Genomic DNA, 26919 nt, shown 5'->3' on the forward strand with positions numbered 1-26919 from the left:
TTTGTATCTGACAACCCTGAATAAAAATGTCGCTTTGCGCGGTCGTCATCTCTGCCTTTTCTCGGCCAGGCGCGTCGCTTGCCAATGTACCGATTTATTATGTACAAAGCAGAAAAATAATTCTTCGAGTAAACGATTTTTCCGAAGCGACTTAAAATAAAATTAGCCTCCGCCTTTGAGTCAAATGTTACCGGTAAAGTTTGATCTGGTTCGCTGTAATATTTTGCATTCTCGTAATTTGAATTCTTGACATAAACAGTTGAAAATAGAATCTCGTTTGTGTATCAAATTTGAGAATGCATACGAAATGTGAATATGCCAAGAGGGGTCGCAAGGCCTTATATAATATTTCGGAATAGTCGAATCGCAGTCGCCAAACATGGATAGTGAAGATGATTCGGGCAGTGATGATTCTATTTCTTCGTCCGATAGTTCCGGAGAATCTTCCTCTCAAGACGAGGAACGTCTGGAGTCAGCCAGAATACTGGGAACGACTTTCGAGCTGCCCCAAGATCTCTGCGAGAACCCAGATATTTTTAAAGAGTTCCTGTCATTGGATACTTGGAACTCTCTGAGTGAGGCCAACGTGCGACATTTGAAGAAATTCCTTCCGACGTTTCCAGCCAACGATGACGAGGAAAAAGAGGTTACAGTACAGAGACTGTTTTCAAGGGAGACATTCAAGTTCACTTCTCCACTGGTGGAGTTTCATCAAAAACTCAGGGATGGAGCATTCCGTCCAGATATTGCACGGATGCAAAGGGTCATGCAGTTGGCTAAAAAGCAGCATATCAAGCATCAAGTAAGCCGATATACAATTGATATAATATATTTTTGTACTAAAATCAAATGTAATCTTGAATAATCTGTAATGTGACAGGAAAAAATTATGAATTTGTACAATAATGTATGTAATATGTGCAGATATCATATAACTAAGCCTTATTCCTTGTTTGTAAAAACAAACAAAACATGCATGTTGAATTTCTCATTTGTTAAACTGTCAGAATGTCACTTCCCAGTGTTATTATTACATGTTATTTATTTTATCATATGTTATAACAGCCTCTTTTATGATACAACATATGTATGTTTTATTTATCGAAATTAAAATATTTTTAGAGAGCAATTTGTCTCTTAGAAAGCCATACATGTTTAGGAAGAAAATTCGCTCAACAAACTGTTCAGTTGTATAAATTTACACAATTTTAAACCGTAGTAAAAGATTTTTAATTTTTAATTTTTATTTATATTATGATAAACACAAATGATTCGATTCAATACAATTTTAGGTGAGCCTGACTGGCTTGTGTTTGAAAATAGGAATCAAGTTGTGGTGTAGTGGGGCTTGAACCTAAAGTCCGCGGGCCAAATCCCCTCTCAAAATTATATTTGTGTATTTCTGTCATTGCCACTGGTTACACATAAGTAGGCTAACCATAATTATGAAGCTCTAAACTGGGACAGGTAGGGAAAAAAACGAATACAGTGGATCCTCTTATAACGAACATAATTCGTTCCATCATCTTACTCGTTAAGCGAAATATTTTTCCCCATAGAAATCAATGTAAAATACGATAATGCGTTCCATGCCGAAAGAATACTCAATTTTTATGTATTTTTAATAACGTTTATTTAAATAAAATTACTTATAAATTGTTAAGAAGTGTAACAACGCCGAATATAATTAAAAAAAAAAAAAAATTATATGTGACAAATAATAAATTATTTTTAACTAGAAAACTGTCTAAAGACATTTGTTTTTCCTGACGCTTCAAAATTTGGCGAAAATGTGTCAGCATTATCAATTCAAAAAAAGTTTATGTGAGCTGTAGCTGTCACAAAAACTTTTTTTGAAATCAAGATCAAAAAGACTATCATTTATTTGCTGTCTTTCATCTGATTGGTGTATTTCGTTTATAGCTTCTGCAGATCTCTCTATTTCTTCCCATTTTAGTAGATCATGTAGTACAATCCATGTAAAAATTTCGGCACTACCGAAACTGTTTTCCCTTAATTCTATGTAAGAAATGCACCGTCTGAATAGATAAATGACAGAGGTCGCGAAAACCGGAACAAAATCTAAACCGGCCGGGACTCTGGGAACCGTGTCTGAAACCGGGACAATCCCGGTCCAACCGGGACGTAAGGTAAGCCTATAAATAAGCTATTTAATTTATTTATCTTTGAATTCTATTTTCCAGTGGCGACAGGAATGGTATCGGACTATGCAGGAAGTGCTGGTGTCTCGTGAGAGGTTGCTGACCCTGGCTGCGGGGCTCCCTCCGGGAGTACCCCCGCGAGTTGTACCTCCTCCACCATCTCTGCACGCCCCTGCGCCGCCAACTATACATGTCAGAACGAAACGCCGTTATTTTCAGGTAAGAATAACTGAATACAAGATTCTTAGATTTTTCACCGCTGTTTAGGCAATTTTTTATTTATTTATTTGCACTTTTCCCAATGTTTTGAATTGGACGAAGCATCCTCTGTACCGATGTTATGTTTGTTAACCTTGATCTGCAATATGTGGTGTGTGTGATAGATTTATCAACGATATAAATATGTATTCTGAAAGTGTAAATTACGAAAACAAACTTATATGAATTGTTTTTTTTTTTTAACATCGTTTTATAATTAAGCAACTATAATCTTATGCGATTTGTGCATTACCTCTTGTCACATTCATTGGCGCCTATTATGCCGAAGTTATGAGTTGTATAAAATTTGAAAGATATTAAAAAAAAATCAAGATCATCATGAAGATTCTTCATTTGTATTATTATTACTCAAAAATCAAATTGTTTGTGGACAACCTACAGGGAGTTTAAAAAAAAAAAAATCCATAAGATTGATCACTGACATTCCAGAGTTGATGAGTTGAAAGTTAAGGACCAAAATCTACAATTTTAGTTAAGTTTAACGACAAACAAGAAGAAAGCTTGATTGTTTGCTGCATCAATAATTTTTAATATGTAAAATTACTTGATGCTAAAAGATTGAATTGATTTACTAAGCTTTCTAGGCATTTGCAAAATTTAATGCCTTGTAAATACTATTATATTGTGTTATAGGAGCTAGCAGCTATAAGAAGTGAGGTTTGTGGGGAGGGGGGAGTTTGTTCGGATGATGAGAACTTCCCAGAAGGTCCCCCCGCCCCCCCACCCAAACATCACAGAAGACATTTCATGCATCTACAGGTAATTATTACAATGGATCATTGTCAGACGGGAGGAATATCTAATTTAACATACTCTACCTATAAAGAATTATATTAGACTCTTTTGTGTTTATAATAGCCGATATAATCAATATTTTCACTCATCATTTTCTTTTGGAAAATTCGCCTTTGTAAATACGTTATTTTCGTAAGTTGGTAATGAATGACGTCACAGAAACGATGGACTTATGTTAATATTGGTAACATTGCTAAATTATTGGCGGCTCTATTTTTTCATGTCTGGTCATATGAAATTTTAGATGATATAAATTTTTTAGATAATTGAATTTCAAAAAAAGTTTTCACCTTTTGACCTGCAAAAAAAAATTTCATTGCTACAATTTTTCTTTACCGTATGGTTTCAAATTTATATTTGATTTTTTCCTCTTGTTATTTTAACAAAAAAAAATTATTTTCAAAATATCATTGCACTTTAGTTTTTGTAAGGATTTTTTTTTATTTGCTAATTTAAAATCAGATTTTTGTATTTATTTTTGTATTTGATAAAACAATTCTTCAAATGTATTATGTTTTATCCAGGGTAATGATGCAAATGGCATAGTCTCGACCCTGGGGCCTTCCAGAATAGGGGGGCCCAACTTATCAGAGGAGTGGAGAAGACGTGCCCTCGCATCTCATCGCAGACGAAAGCAACAGCAACCCGTAAGAAATATTTTATTTTTATTGGTTATTACTTTTATGTCCACTGATTATCCTTTCCAAATATTGTATATTAGCAGTAGATTCTTTGTGTACTATATACAGTCCGCCTTCGTAGTATAAGTACTCCGTACTGGAGGTCTCGGGTTTGATTCCCAGGGGGGGTAAAATAAATATAACTGATTTTTTCACTCTGATATTTTTTCAAAACTACCCTGGGCTGCCACCTGAAGCAGAGGGCTGATCACCTTTCCTTCATGTGTAAATGATCAAGATAACATTATACGTTTATATGATGCAGTGCACAATGCACCAAAGGGTGCATGTGGTGCATGGGTGGATGAGGGTTTGAAGATGAAGAAGAATATATATTCATGGAAAACTACTGTGGACAATCCTGGGTGCTTAAAGAATATTCTGGAGTATGAGATTAGTTTGCTACTTAAACGCAACTTAATAATTAGCTTGTATTTATCAGGATTTGCCAGAGTTTGTGACGTCGGGGATCACGCTCGGCTCCATCAGGGCGAGGTGCGGGTCGACCGTCTCGGTGCACAGCGAGCCCCCCTCCACCAATCACACGCCAGCGCCGCGTGCGCCCCGCCGGCCGCCACGTCGCCCGCCCGCGCCGCCGCGCCGCGCCAAGACGCCGCCCACCGACTCCAACTCGGACGCGGACTTGCCGCCGCTGCCCGTCAAGCTGGAGCGCCCCGTCACGCCGCTGGCGGCGCAGCAACCTCTCCTGCATTCTGCTGCCCCGGTAGTCAGTCCCATCACGGTAAAGGCGGAGCCTCCACCTGTCCAGGAAACTGGTTTGTTCAATAATTTACTCACCTTTTTTCTGTATGACTATATTTATGGTAAGTACCATAAATATGGACATACAGAAAAAGTACTTACCTAGCGAATGTTTTTGCCTAGAATTTTCACTCATAAATTACTTGAAATTATAGTAACTTTAACCATGAAGAGTAAATCCACTCACGAGTAGGCATAGGCTATGAAACTTAAAAAGTTGAAGCCTGAGTAGGGTCATGATAAGCGGTGTTGCACAAGCCATAGCTAGATTTCAGTCACTTGGGCGTTAGGTAATAAAAAAAAACAAAAAAAGTACTTACCAATTGTTATGGTTATGGTCGACGTACCACAAATCTTTTAGCAAAAATCGTCGTGACTTTTTTAAGAGATGTTCTGCATGCTTACACGACGGAAGCAGACAAAATTTTTATCAAGATTTCCACTGACTGACATCAATGTGTTTTTTTTTATAGTGATTCCAGAGGAGGCGGGTATAGAGCTGGTACAAGAGACCCACGCTTGTTTCTTTTCCGTGCTGCGAGACCTGGTCTGCGGAACTCCTCGCCACTGTTTGCCCCTGCCCGCCCTGACGGCGGGATTACGCCACTGGAGACAGAATCCAATTGCACCGCTCAACCACTGGTATTCTGGTGAGTGCACAATGGTTTTAGTGCTTTAGTGTGGAAAGCCCCTTTCTTTTGTGAGATAATTTTTTCTTGTTATTTTTGTTTTAGCTGTGGAAGATTGGGTAAAGGCATTACCATCGGCGGTGGCTTATTTGGCTGGTGAGAGTCCATCATTACCGGATGACTTTGTTCCTTATCTGCAGTATAAACCGGCATCCCAGGTAATTATTGCGCTCGTTGCATATAAACATCTTTATAAGAAAGCGAACAACGCATTTTAAGCATTTTTATACATACTTGAAAAATTTTGTTCACTCATTTCAAATAATTATTTTTATATTTAGTTTATAATTTTTTTCATAGTTAAATTGTTAGGAAACACCTAAAAAAATATTTAAATTTGATTTGATTTAAAAAAAATTATTGGTTTAAATTTGCAATTCCATTTGCTGTATGTTTTATTTGTATTTTGAAAATGAGTGAATTTTTTCCCCCCAAATTAACTAATTCAAAATTGTTTGAAATAATGTGCTTTTACTCTTGTTGGAAAAAATAAATTGATTTGCCATTTTTCTAAGAAACTCTGTGGAACATACCGCTATTGTGGCATTTATAAATTTTTCAATACCAGGTAAACATATTGTATAAGTATTTTATGTCTTCAAAATATATTACAATGATCCACAAAGTTAATGCTTTCAATATTCGAAATATATCAAAAGTAAGTCACATTTTCTTTGAAATATTTTTTGCTATAATTTTTATGGTCTTCATCTGCAAGTGATCTAAAGTTATTAGTTGTTCAGTTAGAGAAGCAGATTACTGGCATTTCTACTCTATGTACATTTATTGAATTTGTGTTTTTTCAATTGCAGGTGTATCAATGGATAGGCGCGGGTCGCGATACAGACACTCACTTGACCCAGCTGTGTTCTCAGTGGCTGATCCATCGTCAGGCTCCTTCCACTCCCACACCCGCACCACCCTCTGTTGCTCCGTCCCTCACAACAGAGAGGGTGCCATCACCTCACAACAACACTAAGTAAGAAATTATTCAGTTTTTTTTGTAATAGATAATTTTTTTTATTTTTGAATTACCTAACGTCCAAGTGACTCTGAAATCTAGCTACGGCATATGCAACACCGTTTATCATGTCCCTACTCAGGCTTCAACTTTATACGTTTCATAGCCTATGCCTACTTGTGAGTGGATTTACTCTTTATGTTTAAAGTTACTATAATTTCATGTAATTAATGAGTGAAAGTTCTAGGCAAAAACACTCGCTTTGTAATAGATAAAAATAATAGCTTGTGTAATAATATGTGTGTGTTAGCGGGTGTGTGTGTGTGGCTTGCTTTAAAAATAACAGCTTGTGTAATAATATGTGTGTGTTAGCGGGTGTGTGTGTGTGGCTTGCTTCTGCTTCTTATTTTCCTTTTGGCATAACTTAGTGAGAATTAGGTAAAATCAAGCTGTATTTTAAAAAAAAATAGTTTCCTGGTCTTTTTCATACGCTTTTTCACTACCAGAGTGTATTTTGTAGTGTCTTCTTATATGCTTTCTTTTTTAAATTCTCACTTAAGTTTTACTTAGTAAATACCACTTTTGTGACACGTGTTTTGATCCCGGATCATTTTCAAACACCGTATGTGACGGTGTTTGAACAAGACACGATACGTAAGTCTAATTTTATAGTTGTGTTCTTGGGACGTTGAAGGTTATAGTAAATGTTTAAACACACAACTCATATGTGTTTGGTCATTAACATCCTATACATTTTGCCTTTTTTAACCTTATATGCCCTTTTGTACCGTTTCCTTCTTATACGACCTATGTACACACTGAAATAATATCCCAGTAGCGTTTATAACCGAAATTTTCATAAATGATTTTCAGATGGCTACACCGATGGCATGTCAATCCGACCGAGCTGGAAGCCTTCAGAGTGCAAGAGAGGGCGAGATTCCAGCGACCGCACCGTGCCTTCACGTACCGGTTATCTCGCGGCAATGCTGTTGTAGGACCTCTTAAGGTAACATTATCATTTTTGCGAAACCTTTTAACATATTCGCGCAGAAATCTTTCTCCTATAGGTATATAATATCTATGTAAAACTTTATCTAAACTGTTTTTGCTTCTGAGGAATACCAGTTTAACTTTTCAGTTCAGAAATTATTTGAAATGTTTTTATTAACACGTTGTTTGCGTGAAACCCTTAAAAGTGTCTTTTGCATGCTGTTGGTAGAGAGCGAGAGACGCTTATAAGCCTTCTATTTGCTTACTTTTGGTAGAGCGTGAGACGTCAAAAAATATTGTACAAATTGGAATTGTTTTTGCAGTTACTTTAGATCAGTATACTGAGGGTCAGGCGCCATACTGTCCGAGTATAATTAGGGTCAGGGTTTTATTAAAACATTGTTTGCGGGAAACGCTTAAAAGTGTCTTTTGCATACTGTTGGTAGAGAGCGAGAGACGCTTATAAGCCTTCTATTTGCTTACTTTTGGTATAGCGTGAGATGTCAAAAAACATTGTACAGATCGGAATTGGGTTTGCAGTTACTTGTAATTAGTATGCTGAGGGTCGGGCGCCATACTGTCTGAGTATAATTAGGGTCGGGGTTGATGAAGAAAACCGCCCAATAATAATGTGTTAATAATACCTAAACCACTAACTTTAGTTTCATAATAAAAAAATATATATTTACGAGCCCTATTCAATATCTTTGCATCACATGGTATCATGCGGAATTCGTACGAGGACAGATTGTAATATTAACAACAAAAAAAACAACTTGACAACCATAAATCTAATATTATATCAAAACTGGCAAAACACAGTCAAATATGTTTAATTGTCATGAAGTCAAATTGTCTATGGTATCGGGTTATGTGTAAATGTGATAACTTGAAATGGCTCAGTGAATCGGCATTGCATAAGTGTCAGATTTATTGGACACAGATCAGAATGAGTTATGGATACTTGTAATAATTGAATAATTTATCATTAACCATTTTTAAGGCACAATATATGATAAATCGCAACTTAATTTGCTTTCAACCCATTTAATATTTGATGTAATTGAAATTTTTACTTAATACACTGTTTTGGTATTGAAAAAATAAGTTTTTCTTCAAAATAAATATATGGCTTTGAAAAGAAAAGAGTTATTAAAAGGTAAGAAGTTAAAAAAAATTTATACAAATATTTAAAAAAAATATATATTCTAATAAAAATCAAATCCCGATATATATTTAAAAAAATATTTTTGTGCGAAACATGTCTGGCCCCTAGCGCGGCCGGTCGCATTCTAAATTTGTATATTTGAGATCTCGGCCTTTTTTTTTTAAATAAAGAGATCAAGGGACCTTCCATCCTTTGTGTCGCTGTGATCAGTGTCGGGTTGTGGTCCTGTGGTTAGTGTCGCGGACTCTTAAGTCAGAGTATCTTGGTTCAAACCCACTCTACTACAATTTTATATCTATTTCTAATAATGAGCCGCTTAGGCTCACTATGAAATAGAAATAATTGTGTAAATAATAAAAACACAAATATTTCTCTTTTTTTAATTAAAAAAAAAATAAATATTAGGCCCATTGGAATCTCAGCCTTAATTTGAATGTTCATTGACCATTTATGGAGCTTGATTATTTTCTGTTTAGGGTGTTTATGCCAGTGAGGAGAATGAAGGCAAAAGGGGGGCACGGGGTCACAGTTTGCTAGCTGCAGGTCGGCCGCGACACGTCACCCTTCTAGCCCTAGTCCGGGATGCTGTGGCCTGCCTGCCCAGCGGAGAGGGGACCAGAGCGCACATCACTTCTCTGCTGAGGTGACCCTTCATTCAATGTTCTCAATGAGTCAATTAACTTCTGATCAACTATAACAAAGTTTTAGCAACAAGAACAAAAAATTTACTCATTGTATTTTTTAAATGTGGTGTTTTTTATGCTTGCGGACTGCTGGCGATGGGATTTGATAATTATGTACATATAGTTAGACTTTAACAAAAAGTTTGGTACATAATATTAATTGTTTCTTTTCTGACTTTGAAATGAGAAAATACCCTTCCCGTCCTTAAGCATCAATCGACCGAACGGGTAGAAATACCTTTCCCGTCCATAGTGTGTTTTATTTTAAATCGTGTAAGAGCAAATTCACGTAAGTCGAAATCACTTAAGTAGAGGACTTACTGTATCTGATTTGTGAGTGCAATATTATTCAACAACAATAAAAAAACAAAATTTTTCCAACTATCACGCTGATAGATGCCGTCATAGGCGGAGGTTATAGAAAGCAAATGGGGATCCTGACAATATTATGTACGTCGATAATCCTCCCTCCGCTTCTTTGCTCCTGGTAGCGCCAAACCTCCAAATCACCTCCGAGGTTAATTAATATCTCTCTGTAACGAGTTATGGTAATGGTTAGTTTGAATGAATGTATTGTACATTGCAGGCGTTCTCAGTACCTCGTGCCCGAGGCCCCGGAGCAGGCACTCCAGGCGGCCGTCAGCGGGGCCCTGGACCGGATGCACTGCGCCCCCGACCCCTGTGTGCGCTACCTGCCTGCGCGCAAGCTCTGGCACTACCTGCACAGAGACAGGTACAAAATAAATTATCCCAGCATCTTGGATGACAAATGTCACAATAATATATTTTCAAATTTCAACTTCTATTCATAACATCCATATTGCATTAATTCTTGAAACCTGTAAATATGCAATAGTCGTGGAACCTTTCAGATGTCGGTACGGTTTTCGATATATTTGGAAATATGGCCGATTGAAGCGCCATCAAGTGAGCAATTAGTGAAGTACTAGCTCACTCTTTACTCAGACTTTCATCTTCTTTCATATAAAAATTTGAGACAATTATAAGATTGACATCTCATCCGCAGGGTGAATAATCCAGTGTCTGATATAATAAATGATATATTGATTGTTTTTTATTATCATACACACAAAATAGCCTTTGTTATATATGCAGGCTTGAAGCAGATGTGTTGTAACGTGTGTACGTTGACAATTTGCATGGATAATTTTTTTGAATGGTTTATTTTGTTGCCTCCAGGAGTGAAGAGGAGTTTGAGCGCCTCCACGCCGAGGTGCAGGGGCAGACCAAGGGGGGCAAGGCGGCGGCGCAGGCTGCTAGTGCTGCGGGAGCTGCGGGAGGCGCCGGGGCAGCAGGGGGCCCGGCCAAGCGGCCCTCCAGCTCTCGGCCGCGCGCTCGCTCCAACAAGAAGGTCGTCACAGAGATCCTCAACAGCTCCGCTAATCCTCCACCTGGTAATCTAACCGTTTTAATCATTTCTTTAGATTCCCTAAATATGCTAAAGCCAGATACCTCTTAAGCACAGGCTTCTTCTAGTTCCAGACACATAAAGGCGGAAATTAATTAAAATATATATATATAATATATAAAACCCTTATCCGCACCCCAATGGTGCATAGGGCACTGTTATCTTGATGGTTTACACATGAAGGAAAGGTGATCAGCCCTCCGCTGCAAGTACCAGTCCAGGGTAATATTGAATAAATATGACAGTGAAAAAATCACTTATATTTATTTTACCCCCCTTGGGAATCGAACCCGGACCTCCAGAACGGTAGCCGAGCGTGCTGACCATTACACTACGGAGGCGGACAAATTAAAATATACACCTCTTAATTTTATACTCTTATAATACCAAACATGGATTAATTCTGGCCACTGCATAATACCAGATAACTCTAATTAACATTATTTCTTGCACCTCATAATGCCCAGATGCCCCCTAAAGCTATACATCTTACAATTCTATACATCTCATAATGCCAGAGACCTATTCATTCCAGAACCCTCATTCAGATGTGTTCCGATAATTTGGTGATTTGCTAGTCACTGTTGGGGAGATAGGAGTTACACTTGGATAGCTTGACTCTGGCCAATTTCTGTACATGACGGATTCTTCAGTTCTTTGGACATTGGGCGCGGCAATGAAGATAGCCTGGACGACTGGTTGTGATTGGTAGCCTGGAGGGGAAGAGAGGGAGAGGAAGATCCCCACACGATGGACCAATCTAGTTAAGTTAGCAGCAGGCACCTCCGGTGGTTGGAGCGCTACGTGCAGCGCAGTCAAGGGATAGCTGGAGAAGAGTCATTGCTTCGACAAGGGTCACAACTCTCAGTAATGATGACTAAGACAGAGAAGAATTGGGGAGACTGTTTAGTTGATATGTGTTATTTCCTTTCTCAGCTATCGTCCCGGCAGTCATCAACAGCAGCATGGAGAGTGACGGCGATGGGGAGGATGCCAACGTGGACGTGGAAGGAACGGAGCCGTCCATCCCCGAACTGTTCCGGTCCGAGTCCCGCCAGGACATTGTGCTCAAGCAGGAACCTGCGAGGCAGGAGGTCGCCAGACAAGAGGCCGCCAAGCAGGATCCGGCGAGGCAAGAAATGCTCAAAGCGGAAGCCAAGCAAGAACAGGTTAAAGCAGAACCTTTGAAACAAGCGCTGCAAGTTGTAGTCTCTAATGCATCCGCCCCCACTTCACTCTTACAAACTGATAAGGTATTATTTTTTAAGGCTTTTTGACCATGTGCTTCTTTGATTGCGTATTTTTATTTTATTATTATTTCAAATTATTCTTTGTTGTTCGTTGTATTACATTTTTTTGCTGGCTTTGCATAGTTGTGTTTTTATCACCAAGATTTTATTTCTCTGCTGCCATCCCAGGATGTAAGTTCTCAATGTTCGATTAGTTAAGAGTATTGCTCTTAGATTTTTTTTGCCCAAAGGGTTACTTGTATTGATCTAGAGGCCGTATAGGCTTACCTTAGTCGGGTACGAAGGCTTCTCCTTTTTGAACCAAAGGTTCAACAGAGAATTTTGCTTGTCTTGTATTATCTGGAATTCTAAATAAACTTGTTATTAGGGTGTTTTCATAAAATCTTACAATAATCTACATCACAAGCAAAGTTGTGTAAAAATACTTGGTGAGAAATCCAACGCCTTATTTAACCCAATGTTTCATCACAAATTTTTGTCTTGGGAAGAAATGTATTGATAATATAACTACATGCATCAATAATACATATGAAACTTTGTCGCAGATAAACGTAGCAGTTTCCAGTATATCCGGTGCTTCCCTATTACAGCCTCGATCTTCAGTATTGTCTTCATCGGTGAGTTTAACTCAAATAAAAATAAATAAATAATGCTAAAATTATTATCGATCTTTTCAACGCGATTTATTAATATTATTTGTTAATATTAAAGTAAAATAAAATAAGTGAAGTCATAAAGCATTAAATCTAAATTAAATACGCATTATAATCTCTTTAATTTATCCACAATCTCATGAAAGTATGAAATGTTGTAATAATTTTAATTCCACTTTATATAATTCAATATATATATTTAAAAAAATCTATTACTCAATAGGTGATAATTTGGATTTAGGGATGACTTAATTTTTTTTTGATCTAATAATGATTTTGAAACTTTTACTTATTCGAAATACAAAGAAATGCCTCTAAAAGTCGAAATGGTGATTGCATTATTACAAGTTTTAAATTCGTATGGCAAATTATTTCTTGTTTTGTTAATAAAAAGTGCAAATTCAACATTTACTTTTGAGATTTTGCTTCATCAGTTAGGAAGAAATTTTTCTTTGTTGTTTTTTCAAATTTACTAATTTTGAACTTAAAATGTTTTTCAAATTTTTTAGAAGATTTTACTGCATCATTCTTTCCCGCGCGGATTTCAAGATTTATTGCAAATTTTGTTTGTGAACTTTTCACTTGTTTAGGTGGTTCGACAAGGGACTGTTGGGGGTCGCAGTGTTGTAAGAGTCCTAAACTCTTCAGCATCAGGGAAGAGTCTTATAAGTCCGCAGGCTTTGAGGCCTTCCACTCCACCACCCTCAGGTAATAAAAAATCTAATTTAAAATAAAAATGTAAGTACACATTCGTTTTTACTCCATTAGCTTCATAGTGCAGTGAATTTTTGAAATTTTCCCATCGTTTGTTTATGAAATGCTCGGTTTCAATTCCTGGTTGCTGATTTCTTATAAAAATGATTCTAGGATATTGATGCAGTGCCCAATGCAAATATAGAAGTTTAAAGGGAAAATACCGATGCATATATGTATTGTTAATAGATTATAACACAGTTGTTGGGAGGGTTCGTTGCTGATTAGTGCCAACAGCGGGCGTTTAAAAAATTTATTTAGCAAAATTAGTCTCGTAGTTTATTAAATTTAAACATACCTATTACTTAATAATACGTATAAGTATTTCAAATATTGAGTCATAGTGCAATTTAGTTCAAAATTTTCACATAATACTGCATGTTAATTTTTTTTTATTATCTTTTGCGTGACAAAACAAATAGAGACATACAAAAAACAACATACTTCTTCCTGCCCCATCTTATCAAATAAATCTTGAAGCCTGTGCGATGACAATAAACACATTGATTTGGTAATAAGTAATCAGATATCATTTTACTTATTATACATACACATACTCCAAACACATATATGTCATATTATTTTGAGAACAAAACATATATGTCACACTTGTCGTTTAAAATGTCCTGAGTACTAGCATATTTTACATACACATTAAAAGTCTAATGATGCTTTACAGTGTGATACCGCTCAAAACATGCTCCTGGATGAGGTGGTACGCAGCAATGCTGGCAAATGTAATGCAGGAATTCACTCGCTTATCGCTGGCCGCGCAAAGCCCACATTGTCATTGGAGATCTTTTTCTTCACATTCCTACATTTTTTTTTCTCTATGTCCATGGATAGAATCATTAGTAGCGATGTTGTATTTTGTGCCTATATTCAAACTCGTATTAAGACGTGTCCCACAAGCAAACAAAATGACAAAGAAGAAAAAAACGTATTTATACGAGTCCCGATTTCTACGCCCAAATAAGAGAAAAATGCGTTTATACGAGTCCTGACAACGAAGTGTTGATATCAATTTTTCCTCAATGTACCCGATCAGTGTTGGGTGTCGTGGTCTCCTAGGATGTTATTGCATTGGCCAGGCATTGGGCATACGATTCGCCTCCATTCCTCCGGATCAAGTACAAGGCGGCGAGGGGCCTATTAACTACTTTAATTGGTCTTTCTATCTTGTTTGACCGTCCTCACCAGCTTTTTTTTATTGCAAAAAGTTTATCTAAAAAAGTTAATGTAATTTTGAGAGTATGGATTTTTTTAATTACTTCCTGAACTCCTCTTATAATGTTACTCAAACGTTCTTAGTTCAAGCTTTAAAACTTTTTTCCGAACTTAAAAATCACTATTTAGATATAATGAAGTACATATTAAACTTTTTTCAGTTGGTTAGTTTTTGTATTATGCTCACGATTTATATATTTTTGTGGAAGCACAAATTTCTTCAAATTATCTCATTGAAATGCAAACCCCTTTTTTTACAACAAATTTTTACATAGAACATATTTAAATTGCTAGTTAAAAGAATTAGACCTCGTATTGCAAATTGCTACGCATTTTTCTCATGAGTAACGCTCGCCCTAAAGCATTAAGAGGTTAATATACGTACATAAGTAAGTATTTTGCTTTAGAAATATGTACTGCCTTGCAATGTACTAGAAGTAGTATAAACATTGCCTTGTTACATTGTATGTATGTATGTCGTGTTAGGAATCTTGCCTCGGATGTTTTGTCTAAAAATCTCGCCTCGCTTTGCTCCCGCTTTGCCTCGTTATATGTTTAGTGTTAGAAATATCGCCTTGTTATATGTTTTGTATTAGGAATATTGCCTTGCTATATGTTTTGTGTTAGAAATATCGCCTTGTTATGTGTTTTGTGTTAGAAATAATATGTGTTATCTTCGACAGCTCCTCGACCAATGCAGACTCAAGCTAAAGTGGTAGTGCAGAGACCGCAGGTGCAATCTACAGGTCGGGTTCTTGTTTACTAATATTTTGAATAACCGCAACCTAGAATTAATCATGATCATATCACACTTCATTTTAGCCCAACTAACCAGACCTTTTAAATAAATTATATCTAATTTTTGATAAATTTTAAATCTCGCACCGCCAAAATGATTGAAATAAGAGATTGCCAAATATAATTTACCGACACTGATAATTTATTAGCTAAAACATTCTTGCAAACTAAACCGATTTTTTAGTTTACATAATATTTTTTAATTCAAAATATCATTATAAAAAATTAAAAAAGTGAGTTTTATTGATATTCATCTGACAATTCTGCCACAGCAAATAATTTTACTAAAATTTAAAATGAAAAGCCTGTATAAATGGGTAAACTTTTAAAAATATATAGGTATAATAATAAAAATAACACCGGTTGAATTTTAATTGCGGATGCAAATTTCTTGTCCATTTGATTTGAGTTAAATAAAACAATGTAATTACTGATATTGGATATGAATTTCTCAATTTGTATGGATGTTTCATTCTTAAACGTATTTTTATTGCAACGTGTGTATTAGTGAACCAATTCCATCCAAAGATTGATACATTTTATACACCTGAAGCTTGCGAGAGTCTGTAGTATAAATCTGATAGATTTGTGGTATTTTTTATGTTCTGCATCTAATCTTAATTTCATGTGTAGTATTTGTGCTATGAAAATACGTTGTGTGATGCATCAAGATGTTTCCTCATAAATGAATCTTACAGATGTATTTTGTACCACTATCTGAATATAGCATGTAATTTTTAATTAATTTTTATTGCTAGTTAATTTTTTTTTTAGTTTTCAAAACTATCGCTTTATCATAAAATAAAGGGTGGAAAAGTATAAAAAAATTATTAAGATATTTTCCTACGCATTTCTTAGTTTCATTACCTCATTGAACTCGTACATATTAGCAGTGTACAATTTGAGCTAGTACGAGTACGGTCATGCAACCCCAAGTAACCTAGCCATTCCTGTTTTATTCCTTTTCCCTCTACCTATCATCCCTTCTTCATACATCAATAATTTCCTTTACCCTAAGTTGCCTTCGATTCTGTAATGTAATGATCAGCACGCTTGGCTACCATACTGGAGGTCCCAGGTTCGATTTCCAGGAGGGGTCAAATAAATATAAGTGATTTTTTCACTCCTATATTTATTCAATATTACCCTGGACTGTTACCTGGAGCGGAGAACTGATTTCCTTCATGTGTTCACGATCTTTATTTTGACCCTCCTGAGAATCGAACCCGGGACCTTCGGCACGATAGTCAAACACGGTAATAATTACACTATGGAGGCAGACAGACTGAAATTACTTGTATTAACACATTTTGTACGGGATTCGCGGCATACTGACTAATGTGTACAGCGGTTTAAAACCAGCAGAAAGTAAGCCAAAACCAAATTTGACAAAAATCGCTATATCTAATAGGTTTCTCCAATACCGATCCAATACGTATCCGAGTTCGCTAACAAACTTTTGTCTCATTCTTTCATGTCAGGATAATAGAGTGTGAGAAGAAGGCAGATGATATGTTTATAACACGTCATAAAAAATAAATACTTGCTCATACCGCATTAGCAGTACAACAAACAAACTATGTATAAAAAATGCATTCCAAAACTGTTCTCTTTCTGCTCACTCGTTAAAGAATAATAACGTGCGAAAATAAGACAGATATAATTTGAGAATCATTATTCTCGACTGAAATTATTTCACTGACTCATTGACATTAATTACCAATCACCTTCAGTTGTGTAATAGAATAAAAAAAAAATGTCTTCAAAGTGCTTCTTCTCCGTCTTAATCCTCATTGCTGAGGGTTGTGACCCTTGCAGAAGCAATGACTCTTCTCCAGTTATCCCTTGACTGCGCTGCACGTAGCGCTCCAACCACTGAGGTGCCTGCTGCTGCCTTAATTTGATCGGTCCATCGTGTGGGGGATCTTCCTCTCCCTCTCTTTCCCTCCAGGCTACCGATCACAACTAGGCGTTCCAGGCTATCCTCGTTGCCACGCGCAACGTGTCCAAAGAACTGGAGAATCCGTCGGGTACAGATATTGGCCAGAGACAAGCCATCCAAGCGTAGTTCCTGGCGAATGGACTCATTGGTGCGTCTAGCTGTCCATGGAATTCGGAGCATGCGCCTCCAACACCACATTTCGAAGGCATCAATTTTTCTCCTTTCTGCTGCTTTTATAGTCCATGTTTCAGCAGCATAGAGAAAAATGGAGTGGACCAAGCTCCTGACAAGCTTCATCTTGGTGTTGTTACTCACACCCCGGTCTTTCCAAATTTTGTCTAGCTTAGACATGGCACTTTTGGCGATGGCGATACGACGTCTAATCTCTCCTTCACAAGTTCCTTCATTGCTGATTTGAGATCCAAGGAACTGGAACTCGTTTATTATCTCTAAACCTTCCAGTGAGTTCCCGAGATCACCAAACTTCTTAGATCGATCTATGATCATGATCTTGGTCTTGCTTTGGTTAATCTCTAGTCCCAGTGCCTTGCTCTCAATCTCTACTCGTTTAAGGAGATCTACCATCTCTTTTGGGTCTTTGGCCAGAAGTGTTGTGTCGTCCGCATATCGTATATTGGACAGCTTTACGCCACCAATGGACACTCCTCCATTCCATTCGTAGAGAGCCCTGCGCATGATGTATTCCCCATAGATGTTAAACAGGTCAGGGGAGAGTATGCATCCCTGTCTTACACCTTTCTCAGTGGGGAAGCTTGCAGTGTTTATGCCATTGATTCTTACGATTGCCTTACTTTGGGCATAAAGTCCATGGATGAGTTTTATCAAATGGGATGGGACTCCCATCTCCATGAGTACTTTCCACAGATGTTCCCACTTCACGCAGTCGAAAGCTTTTTTGTAATCGATAAAGCATAAAACTGTTGGCGTCAGGAACTCTCGGCTTTTTTCGATCACTTGGCGGATGTTGAGGATCTGCTCTCTTGTTCCTCTTCCTTTCACAAAACCAGCTTGTTCCTTTGGTATTTGCCATCCAATGTAACTGTGTAATCGTGCTTTTAGTGTCAGTGCTTCAAAGTGCAGTCAGCATAAAACGTAGAACTCCTGTCCCACAGATATGCATCATCAAGCACAGCCAATTAATAAGCATCAGGCGCTTGAGAATACCCTTCTCGCACAAAATGTGTTAACACACTCTGGACGGGAAAGGTATTTCTAACCGTTCCTTCGATTGATGCTTAAGGACGGAAGGGTATTTTTACCTTCTGCGCCGGCCTTGTTTCAAAGTCAGAAAAGAAGGAATTATCCAATGTTAAATGAAAATTATATACCAATCTCTTTGTTAAGATCTTAACCGTATCGCTCGCTTCCTTTCAACAACGTCATATATCAATAAACTTGATTTTTCAGCAGATCCTTTTTAAAGTTTAAGAATGTAATGAAATGTATAAAAAATAAATATCTAGCCACTTATTAACTTTTTACTGTGAAACAGATATTTTTAGATAAAACCTGAAGGTTCTCCATTTGAAAAATATTTAGGATATTAAAAAAAATAATTAAACAATACCTTTTCTTCAAAATGCAAAAATAACACTTTCTGCCCTGTAGCGGGTAAATATTAAGTTAAAAATATGCCGCTTTTGCTGGGATATAGTACATTTTCTGGACATTCCGAAAACATGCATAACTGAAAATTGACAATTTTTGATATACGACGCTGTTGAAAGGAGTGAGCGATATGTGCATAATTATCAAATCCCTTCGCCAGCAGTCCCCGTAGGCGTAAAAAATACCCGTCCGAAATGTGATAATTTATCTGTCTTGCATGATTGAAATAAATGGATTTTTATATTTTTCTTCTTATTTATTTGCTGCCTGTTTGTATATCCTGACTAGCACAGTAAAATTACTCTAGAGAAAATGTCAAAGGTGATCTCACTTTGGCCAGTAATAGAACACTCACATCGGATGTATTCTCTAGAGTGATTTGACTAGCTATGTCTTGTAGAATGGGTGCATGTACCGAAGAGATGATGGTGGACTATAATGGTATTGATGTGTAGGTGCCCTGTCCCCAGCTCACCAGCGGATCCTGCTGGAGTCCCTCATGCAGCACCAGCGCACGCACGGCCAGCCCATGTCGCACGACCAGCTGCTGCACACCATACACTCCACGCAGGTACGGATATGCAATCTCAAGTGTACTAGCCGTTCCTGCTATACTCCTTTTCCTCTACCTATCATTCCCTCCTCCATACTGCAATTCCTTCACGCCAAGTTGCTTATCGTACACCATCCCAACAAACATATTCCACTGCTATGTCCATGGATCTAGATCTATTTGGATCATTTCTCCACTAACTATCCTGCATATCCTTTTACCCATTTATATACAATCATACTTTGCTAAATATATACTTTAGTTTTGTTTGTATACTTTAATCAACTCAAAATAGATCAAAAATAAATATTGATCAAATTTCAAAAATGAAATTGAGATATAAATAAATAAAAAGTTTTAAAACATATTTTTATTTTATTGAGTTGAATTACTATTTAATTTTTATTCTATCTTTTTTTATCAATAAGAAGTATGAATTTCTTAAGAAGTATCTATCGCCATGCATAAATTTGCACATAAAACTATATATATTTTTAAAAAAAAAACTGCAATGGTCACTTCCATTTTGAATCGGTGTTCATGAAAGATTTCAGTAAAGCTTCAATGGATTTCATTTCAGAAATTGTCTTCCTCTCCGCCCGTGACTCCCGGTTCATCTCCGGTCCCATCGAAACCGCAACCCACCACCATGGGCCAAACCATACAGCTGGCGGGCCAAACTGTCCAGCTGGCCTCCGGGCAGACCGTCCAGCTAGCCGGGCAAACTGTGCAGCTCACGGGCCAGACTGTCCAGCTGGGGGGGCAGACGGTGCAGCTGGCGGGCCAGACCGTGCAGTTAGGCGGGCAGACCGTGCAGCTCAGCAGCGGCCAAACCGTGCAACTCACCGGACAAACGGTGCAACTCGGGAACGGACAGACTGTGCAACTCGGAAGCGGGCAGACGGTACAGTTAGGAAACGGGCAGACGGTACAGTTGGGCAGCGGCCAAACCGTCCAGCTGGGCGGGGGACAAACTGTACAATTGGGCAGTGGTCAGACTGTGCAGTTGGGCAGCGGGCAGACGGTGCAGTTGGGTAGTGGACAGACAGTGCAGCTGGGCAGTGGACAGACAGTGCAGTTGGGTAGCGGGCAGACTGTGCAGTTAGGAGGACAAACTGTACAGCTTGGTAACGGGCAGACTGTCCAGATTGCCTCTGGACAGGCAGGAACACGACCCGCGGGAGATGGAACTATGAGAGGAGCCAATCAAAGGCAAACGACTCCACTGGTTGCCAAGATATTGACAAATGCACAGGTATAAAAAAATGTAGTACACTTTTTAATTAGTATGTATAGTGAGGCTAGGGAAGGTAAATCTGAAACATCACAAATTCCCAGACCAATTGAAAATAAATCTTTCTTGAATTTATTTTGCATTTGGTGGGAATCGAACCCACGACGCCAGTTTCGCAGTCAAGCGTCTACCCAACTACGCCACGGCGCCTGTTACATTGAAGATTTCCATTTTTTCATTATTTTTTGATAATTACATGAAATGATAATAATACATATGATGAATTTTAGTGGAAAAATAACATTTTGACTGTTTTAAGTGGCTAAAAATCACTGGCAACATCAAAGTTGTATTGTATTGTCAAATATACCTATTATAGTTGAATTGTCTACACTACTGGCCTATATATGAAAGTTTTTTACATTTTGGTATAGGTTTTGTCATTGGATTGGGGCTGCAATCGTCTTCGTGTAAATACTGCATGAAAGTTGATCCAAATATTGTCCATGAAAGTTGATCCATATATTGTCCATCAGGTACGTGGTGGAAGTATTGTCGCCGGAAACAAGATGACTACGACTGGTGGGGCAGGCGGGGCGGGTGCGTTGAGAGTGTCCGGCCTCAGCTTGGCCCAGCTCCAAGGGAAGCAGGTGCTGCTGCACACCTCCTCGTCCAACAACACCAACTCCAACTTACTGCTGCAGGTTAGTCATCATCCTTTCCTTTCCTTCCTCCTTACATTTGCTTTTAGGTATAGCGTAAGGGTACACAACAATCTTAGTTTCTGCGCCATCATCTTCACTTCTCAACAGAGGAGAGTTCATGAATGATCTGTCCCAGGTCGGTAGGGAAAATGTGCTGAATTGATGCCATTTAAATAATACATATGTATTTCTAATAATGATTTCTTAAATTTTCAAATTAATCCGCCTCCGTAGTGTAATGGTCAGCATGCTCAGTTACCATTCTGGAAATCCCGGGCTCGATTCCCGAGGGGGGGAGGTAGATAAATACAAGTAATTTTTTCACTCCAATATTTAGTCAATATTACCCTTGACTGGTACCTGAAGCGGAGGGCTGTACACCTTTTCTTCATGTGTTAACGATTAAGATAATACTGCGTTTATATGATGCAGTGCCCTATGCACCATTGGGGTGCGGATAAGGATTTGAAGATGAAGAAATGTTCAATTAACGAGCTTTTTCTGTACTTTCTAACAACCAAGACTCCATAGAACCTCTCTTTGCTATAAATATATCTGCGAATTTTAAGACACAAGTTTTGAAACATATTTTTTTTTGTCGTTGTCTAGGCTAGCGGTAGCGCGGTATCTGGTCAGAATGTGTCGGTAAATAATTCAGAGATGGCAGGTACCCAACGAGCGACTCCTACAACAACTCAGCACACTTTACTGTTAAGCAACATTGGTAAGTCTTCTTACTGTAATTTAAAAGCGTGTGTTAATCATGCAAAATCTCTCACAGATCTGTCTGTATCCGATTTGTGTCCTCTGATTTTTTCTCGGTAAATTTCTGGTCTTTTCTCAGTAATTATCATTCAGTAAAACATTCAAGAGGGTTTACTTTACTAGCAGATTGTAATAATGTATCTGTATTTCAGTTTCATCAAGTGGGCAAGTGGTTCGTGTAGCGAGCGGCGGAGGACATTTACTGGGTCCTGCTTTGAGACTTCAGGCCGCCTCTCCTTCAACTCCCGTTCAGGTAATTATATATACACACGTCAGAGCACATCTGTGACACAGCACAGATTGACAGCAAATAATCAATACACAATGTCAATTCTATCCGAGAAATATTTACGTTTTAAGTTTTTTTTTAAATTTGTCAATTGTGTCAAAATATTTCTGAAGAATCAGATTGGTCATGATATACTTTTAAAACGCTATTCACATCGTATGATTTATGTACTTGTATTTACATGATTTTTTTTATTATCATTGAATTCTTTTTTTTTCATTTAAAAGCTTTTTCCAAGTAGGTTCAATAAAGTGCTTACGAATTGGAAGTCGAAGGAACCAAAGTTTGAAAAATATTTCGGTTCCAGAATTGATGAGACTTGGGAAATTATTCAAAAAGTTTTTTTTCCATACATCGCTCACTCCTTTCAAGAACGTCATAAATCCAAATTCTTTGATTTTTCAGGAGAACATTTTTAAAGTTTAAAAATATAATACAATGTATTAAAAATAAATATCAACCCACTTATTGAACTTTTTACTGTGCAACAGATCTTTTTAGGTAAAACCTGAAGGTTTTTTCTCCATTTGAAAAAAATCTAGTATATTTAAAAAAATAATTAAACAATACCTCTTCTTCAAAATGCAAAAACAACACTTTCTGCACTGTAGCGGGTAAATATTAAGTTAAAAATATGCCTCTTTTGCTGGGATATAGTACATTTTCTAGGCATTCCGAAAACATGTACAACTGAAAATTGACAATTTTTGATTTATGACGTTCTTGAAAGGAGTGAGCGACATGTACATACAAAATGCATGGTAATGTTAAAAAAGTTTGTATTTTTCTTTACCTAATAATGACAGCGGGAAAACGAAATTTACATTTTGAAAACCATTTTAGTCTTGGGCAGCACCAGCTACAGGTAATTTTTCACTGGCGTTTTACTCCTCAGTAACAAGTTTGGTTATTCTTATTTTTTCAGGGGCGTGTGGCCAACACAAGCGTCATGTTGGGAGGACAGGCGCTCAAGTTGCAAGGATCTCCCATCAGATTGCATCAGGTAATATCATTTATTTCTTAAAATCTATCGTGACATGTATTTCAATGCATTGCGCGTCATTTTCAAACACTGTATGTGAAGCTAATTCTAAATTTTAGAGTTGGGTTCTTGGGACGTTGAAGGTTGAAGAGCGGTAGGAGCTGTTTCTTATTTTTATTTATTTATTTAATTATTATTATTTATTTTTTATCAGTGGGCACATAGACAATAGGGGGAAGGCTTTAGTCATTGTCATATTGTTCATTATAGGTTTATTATTATTTATATTTTTTATGAATTTCTATTGTTTCAAAATGTTGCAGTTTATGTTTTTTCGTATTAATTATAGTGGTGTTTATGATGTAAATACATAAATAGATTTCACCACAAAGTGACGGCTGAATCAATTAATGAAAGAATATTATTTTAGCTTGTTATGTTTGTAATTACCTTTGGACTTAATCTAATCAGTTCTCATGTCTTACTCGCATTACAGGGAGCGGTGGGCGGGAGTAATAGTTCTGGAACAGGGAGGGTCATATTGGCCAGCGGTGCCAGGTTACACGGCCTCAAGTTACTGCCAGTTCACCAGACTCTATCTCGAGGTAATTTTTTCTAATTGGTTGGTCATTATGAGATGTGAAAAGTGAAAATTTATAGATTTTTTTATTATTTAAGAAGATTTGGAGAGATAGCTGGTCTAGGAGAGATAGCTGGTCTAGGAGAGATAGCTGGTCTATGAGAGTTTGCTGGTCTTCCACCTCCCAGGAGCGGACCGGAGAATGACAGGACATAGTCCTAAAAAAAGAGGAAGAAGAAGAAGAAGATTAACTATAGTGTATTGCAAAGACCTGCAAAAACTTGCATTTACATGGTTAACGACATGTCATTGGCTGGTTTGAGTGGTCACCTTGTACAACGTAACTTGGACTATTTAGCCCATTATTGACCATCCATATTACCATGATGTCTGAAACATGCATGTATATATTCAATGTAACATGCAACCATTCACATGCCAGTTTAAAGCGCCATCTCTTAAGATTTACATGATTTTCTTGTATATATTGTTAATATTTAAAGCATTTACTTTGTGGTTAGTCATTTTTACTTTTATATTTTTTTTCCAAAAATGTCTGTAATATTAGTATATAACCACTCACTGAGATTTTTTGTCTACCGGTCTCTTTGTCAGGACAATCACTATTTTTTTGACTGCTGATTCAAAACCTAAATTCATTTTCTATATTCTGGGAATGAGATATTACTTTATAGATTGATGAGTCATTTTTTAACTTGACGGTCTTTGTTTCTTTAGGTGGTGGTGCAGTCGGTGGAAGACAGATGTACGCTCGCATCATCAATCCGACCGTGTCTACAACGGGTACCGCTACCGCCGTCGTCAGGGCCGCCGCTCCTTCCACCCCCACCACTCCCAACGCTAACCCCCCCACAACAAGAAATCACTAACATTATCATAAGTTTATTGTATTAAAAAATGTGAAAAATCCACACATCCTCATTGCGATATCAATTTCTAAGGAGAGACTTCACCGACGTAATTTCAGGATATATATTGTTGCATTCTAGAGCAAAGCGATTGGTAATACAGTAGAAAAACCCTTATCCGCACCCCAATGATGCATAGGGCACTGTGTCATATAAACGCAGTGTTATCTTGATCGTTTACACATGAAGGAAAGGTGATCAAGCCTCCGCTTCAGGTACCAGTCCATGGTAGTATTGAATAGATATTACAGTGAATAAATCACTTATATTTATTTTACCCCCCTTGGGAATCGAACCCGGGACCTCCAGAACGGTAGCCGAGCGTGCTGACCATTACACTACGGAGGCGGAGGAGGACATACAGTAGAACCTCTCATTAATTCGCATAACAAGCAAAAAAAAAACAAAAAAGTTGCTCTTTTAGCAAGCAAAATTTTGCAAAACGAGTTACACAGAAAGATCAAGTCCCTTTTTCACAACATTCACTCGTGAGCCAGGAGTTCTGCGCTAGTCAAAACTAAAAATGATTCTCTTAACGAGTAAGATTCTAAAACGAATTATGCTTGTTATGAGAGGTTCCACTGTATATGTATTGAGTTAATATGTAAGTTAATTCTGTCCGACTGCATACTGTGTTATGTTCCCGTGTCAAAAAAGTATCATTTTTGTTTATCTCTGACATTAATTACTGCTCAAGTGTGAATAGATTAACGTGATAAAAACATTTGAATTATTTTAAATTTTTAAATGTTAGTTACATTTCACACTGTAATGACGATGTGCGGTTACGCCAACGTAATCTATATTATAATCAGTAAAAATCTCGATAAACATTTCAATATTATGGTGAATTTTTTTAAATAATTTTTTTGTATTTTTGGGGTTGCGACATTAAAAAAATATACCTGAAATACGCTGCCTTATGTTAACTTATTCACAGTAAACCAAAAAGAAAAAAATGACTAGAATTAAAAAATAACCATCCTCCTTAATAGTTTTGACCATCCTCCTTGATAGTTTTTCAATTGTGAACCCCCGGGCTTTTGGAGTCGGTTTGACTTAACGGATCCGTAAATTGCCCGAAGTTAGTCGATTTAAGTATCCAGTTAAGGAATTATAAAAGGCTGTAAATGTTAATTTACAAAACGTTTCTTCCGTTTAGAATTAAGTGGCAAATTTTACAGTTTCTGACTTAATCACAACTAATGATAATCATTTTATGACTTTTTACTTCCTAATGACGAGAAAATAGAACAAAAGTAATTTATTCGCCATATGTATTTCAATATGTGAAATTTGTTCATTATACAGCTAAATCAAGTTTCAAATACCTTTTAAGCTACTATCATGTAGGATGATCCTCGAATGATAAACATCGGGTCTCCATTTTAAATATTGTTTAAAACATAGTATCAAGAACAAAGATTTTGAGTAAATCTTTGTTACATTTGTTTTTCTTATTTTACAACCATAAAAGGATGTTTATTTCTCATTATTATTGTCGAAATCCAATGAAATTTAGTATTTATTTTAATTATGATGTATTTTTTATTATTTATTTAACTGACCCCAATATCCATTCTAAGAATGGTATTAGAATTATGATTTGTTTCATCACAAACGTGCCCAATGAATAATGTTGCAAGGGAAAATGTAAAAGGTTAATAATAAAAAAAATCTTGCTAAATTTGTACCGTTTCAAACTCATTTTATAGCTCTGAACCTAATTCTGAAATTTAGGCAATTAATTAAATATATTGTGCCCAATTTCAAACGCCTTGCTATTGATTTACAATTTCCTTCTGGAAGCTCAATGGAGTCTAGGAATGGTCAGTAAAAGATTGTTAAATGTATTTCTGTGATTGAAGGTTTTAATTGAATAATTGTGGAATATTATTTCGAGGTGTCAATATTTTGATTTTACTTTCCATAGTTCTGGAAAATTACATTCAACAAGAGATTCTCAATACAACAGACAAAATTTGAAAATAATTAACCGCCGTAGACAGAATATAGAGAACCCCTGAAAT

At 37.0% G+C, this 26919-nt stretch overlaps 1 protein-coding gene across 3 annotated transcripts; it reads left to right on the forward strand.

Annotated features, from left to right (window-relative positions):
* On the forward strand, window positions 1–26576 carry LOC148310523 (uncharacterized). 3 transcript variants are annotated; one of them, XM_088258298.1, is made up of 24 exons: window positions 1–802; window positions 2205–2381; window positions 3075–3200; window positions 3761–3883; window positions 4359–4692; window positions 5152–5328; window positions 5413–5525; window positions 6180–6346; window positions 7202–7337; window positions 8966–9132; window positions 9759–9905; window positions 10373–10587; window positions 11538–11854; window positions 12397–12468; window positions 13095–13212; window positions 15168–15230; window positions 19309–19424; window positions 19987–20661; window positions 21177–21344; window positions 21954–22068; window positions 22262–22362; window positions 23324–23401; window positions 23877–23985; window positions 24699–25413. In XM_088258298.1, the coding sequence occupies exons 1-24, from the start codon at window positions 380–382 to the stop codon at window positions 24848–24850; spliced, it is 4389 nt and encodes a 1462-aa protein (XP_088114424.1). In that variant the 5' UTR covers window positions 1–379; the 3' UTR covers window positions 24851–25413. The 3 variants fall into 3 exon arrangements, with proteins under 3 accessions (XP_088114424.1, XP_088114425.1, XP_088114426.1); XM_088258299.1 differs by having other exon boundaries at window positions 13–802; window positions 19324–19424; window positions 24699–26576; XM_088258300.1 differs by having other exon boundaries at window positions 13–802; window positions 11538–11770.
* Window positions 26577–26919: the final 343 nt, after the last annotated feature.

This window comes from Brachycentrus maculatus, unplaced genomic scaffold (genome assembly GCF_059751285.1).
Source record: "Brachycentrus maculatus isolate JH-2025_06_01 unplaced genomic scaffold, ASM5975128v1 h1tg000092l, whole genome shotgun sequence".
Classification (NCBI taxonomy): Eukaryota; Metazoa; Arthropoda; class Insecta; order Trichoptera; family Brachycentridae; genus Brachycentrus; species Brachycentrus maculatus.

What these genes read in the sequence shown, in the direction of transcription:
- LOC148310523 (XM_088258298.1), top strand. Translation starts at nt 380, where the DNA reads ATGGATAGTGAAGATGATTCGGGCAGTGATGATTCTATTTCTTCGTCC. An exon ending in AGTATAAACCGGCATCCCAG is followed by an intron (nt 5,526 to 6,179) that starts GTAATTATTGCG and finishes TTTCAATTGCAG; the next exon opens with GTGTATCAATGGATAGGCGC. An exon ending in TCACCTCACAACAACACTAA is followed by an intron (nt 6,347 to 7,201) that starts GTAAGAAATTAT and finishes AATGATTTTCAG; the next exon opens with ATGGCTACACCGATGGCATG.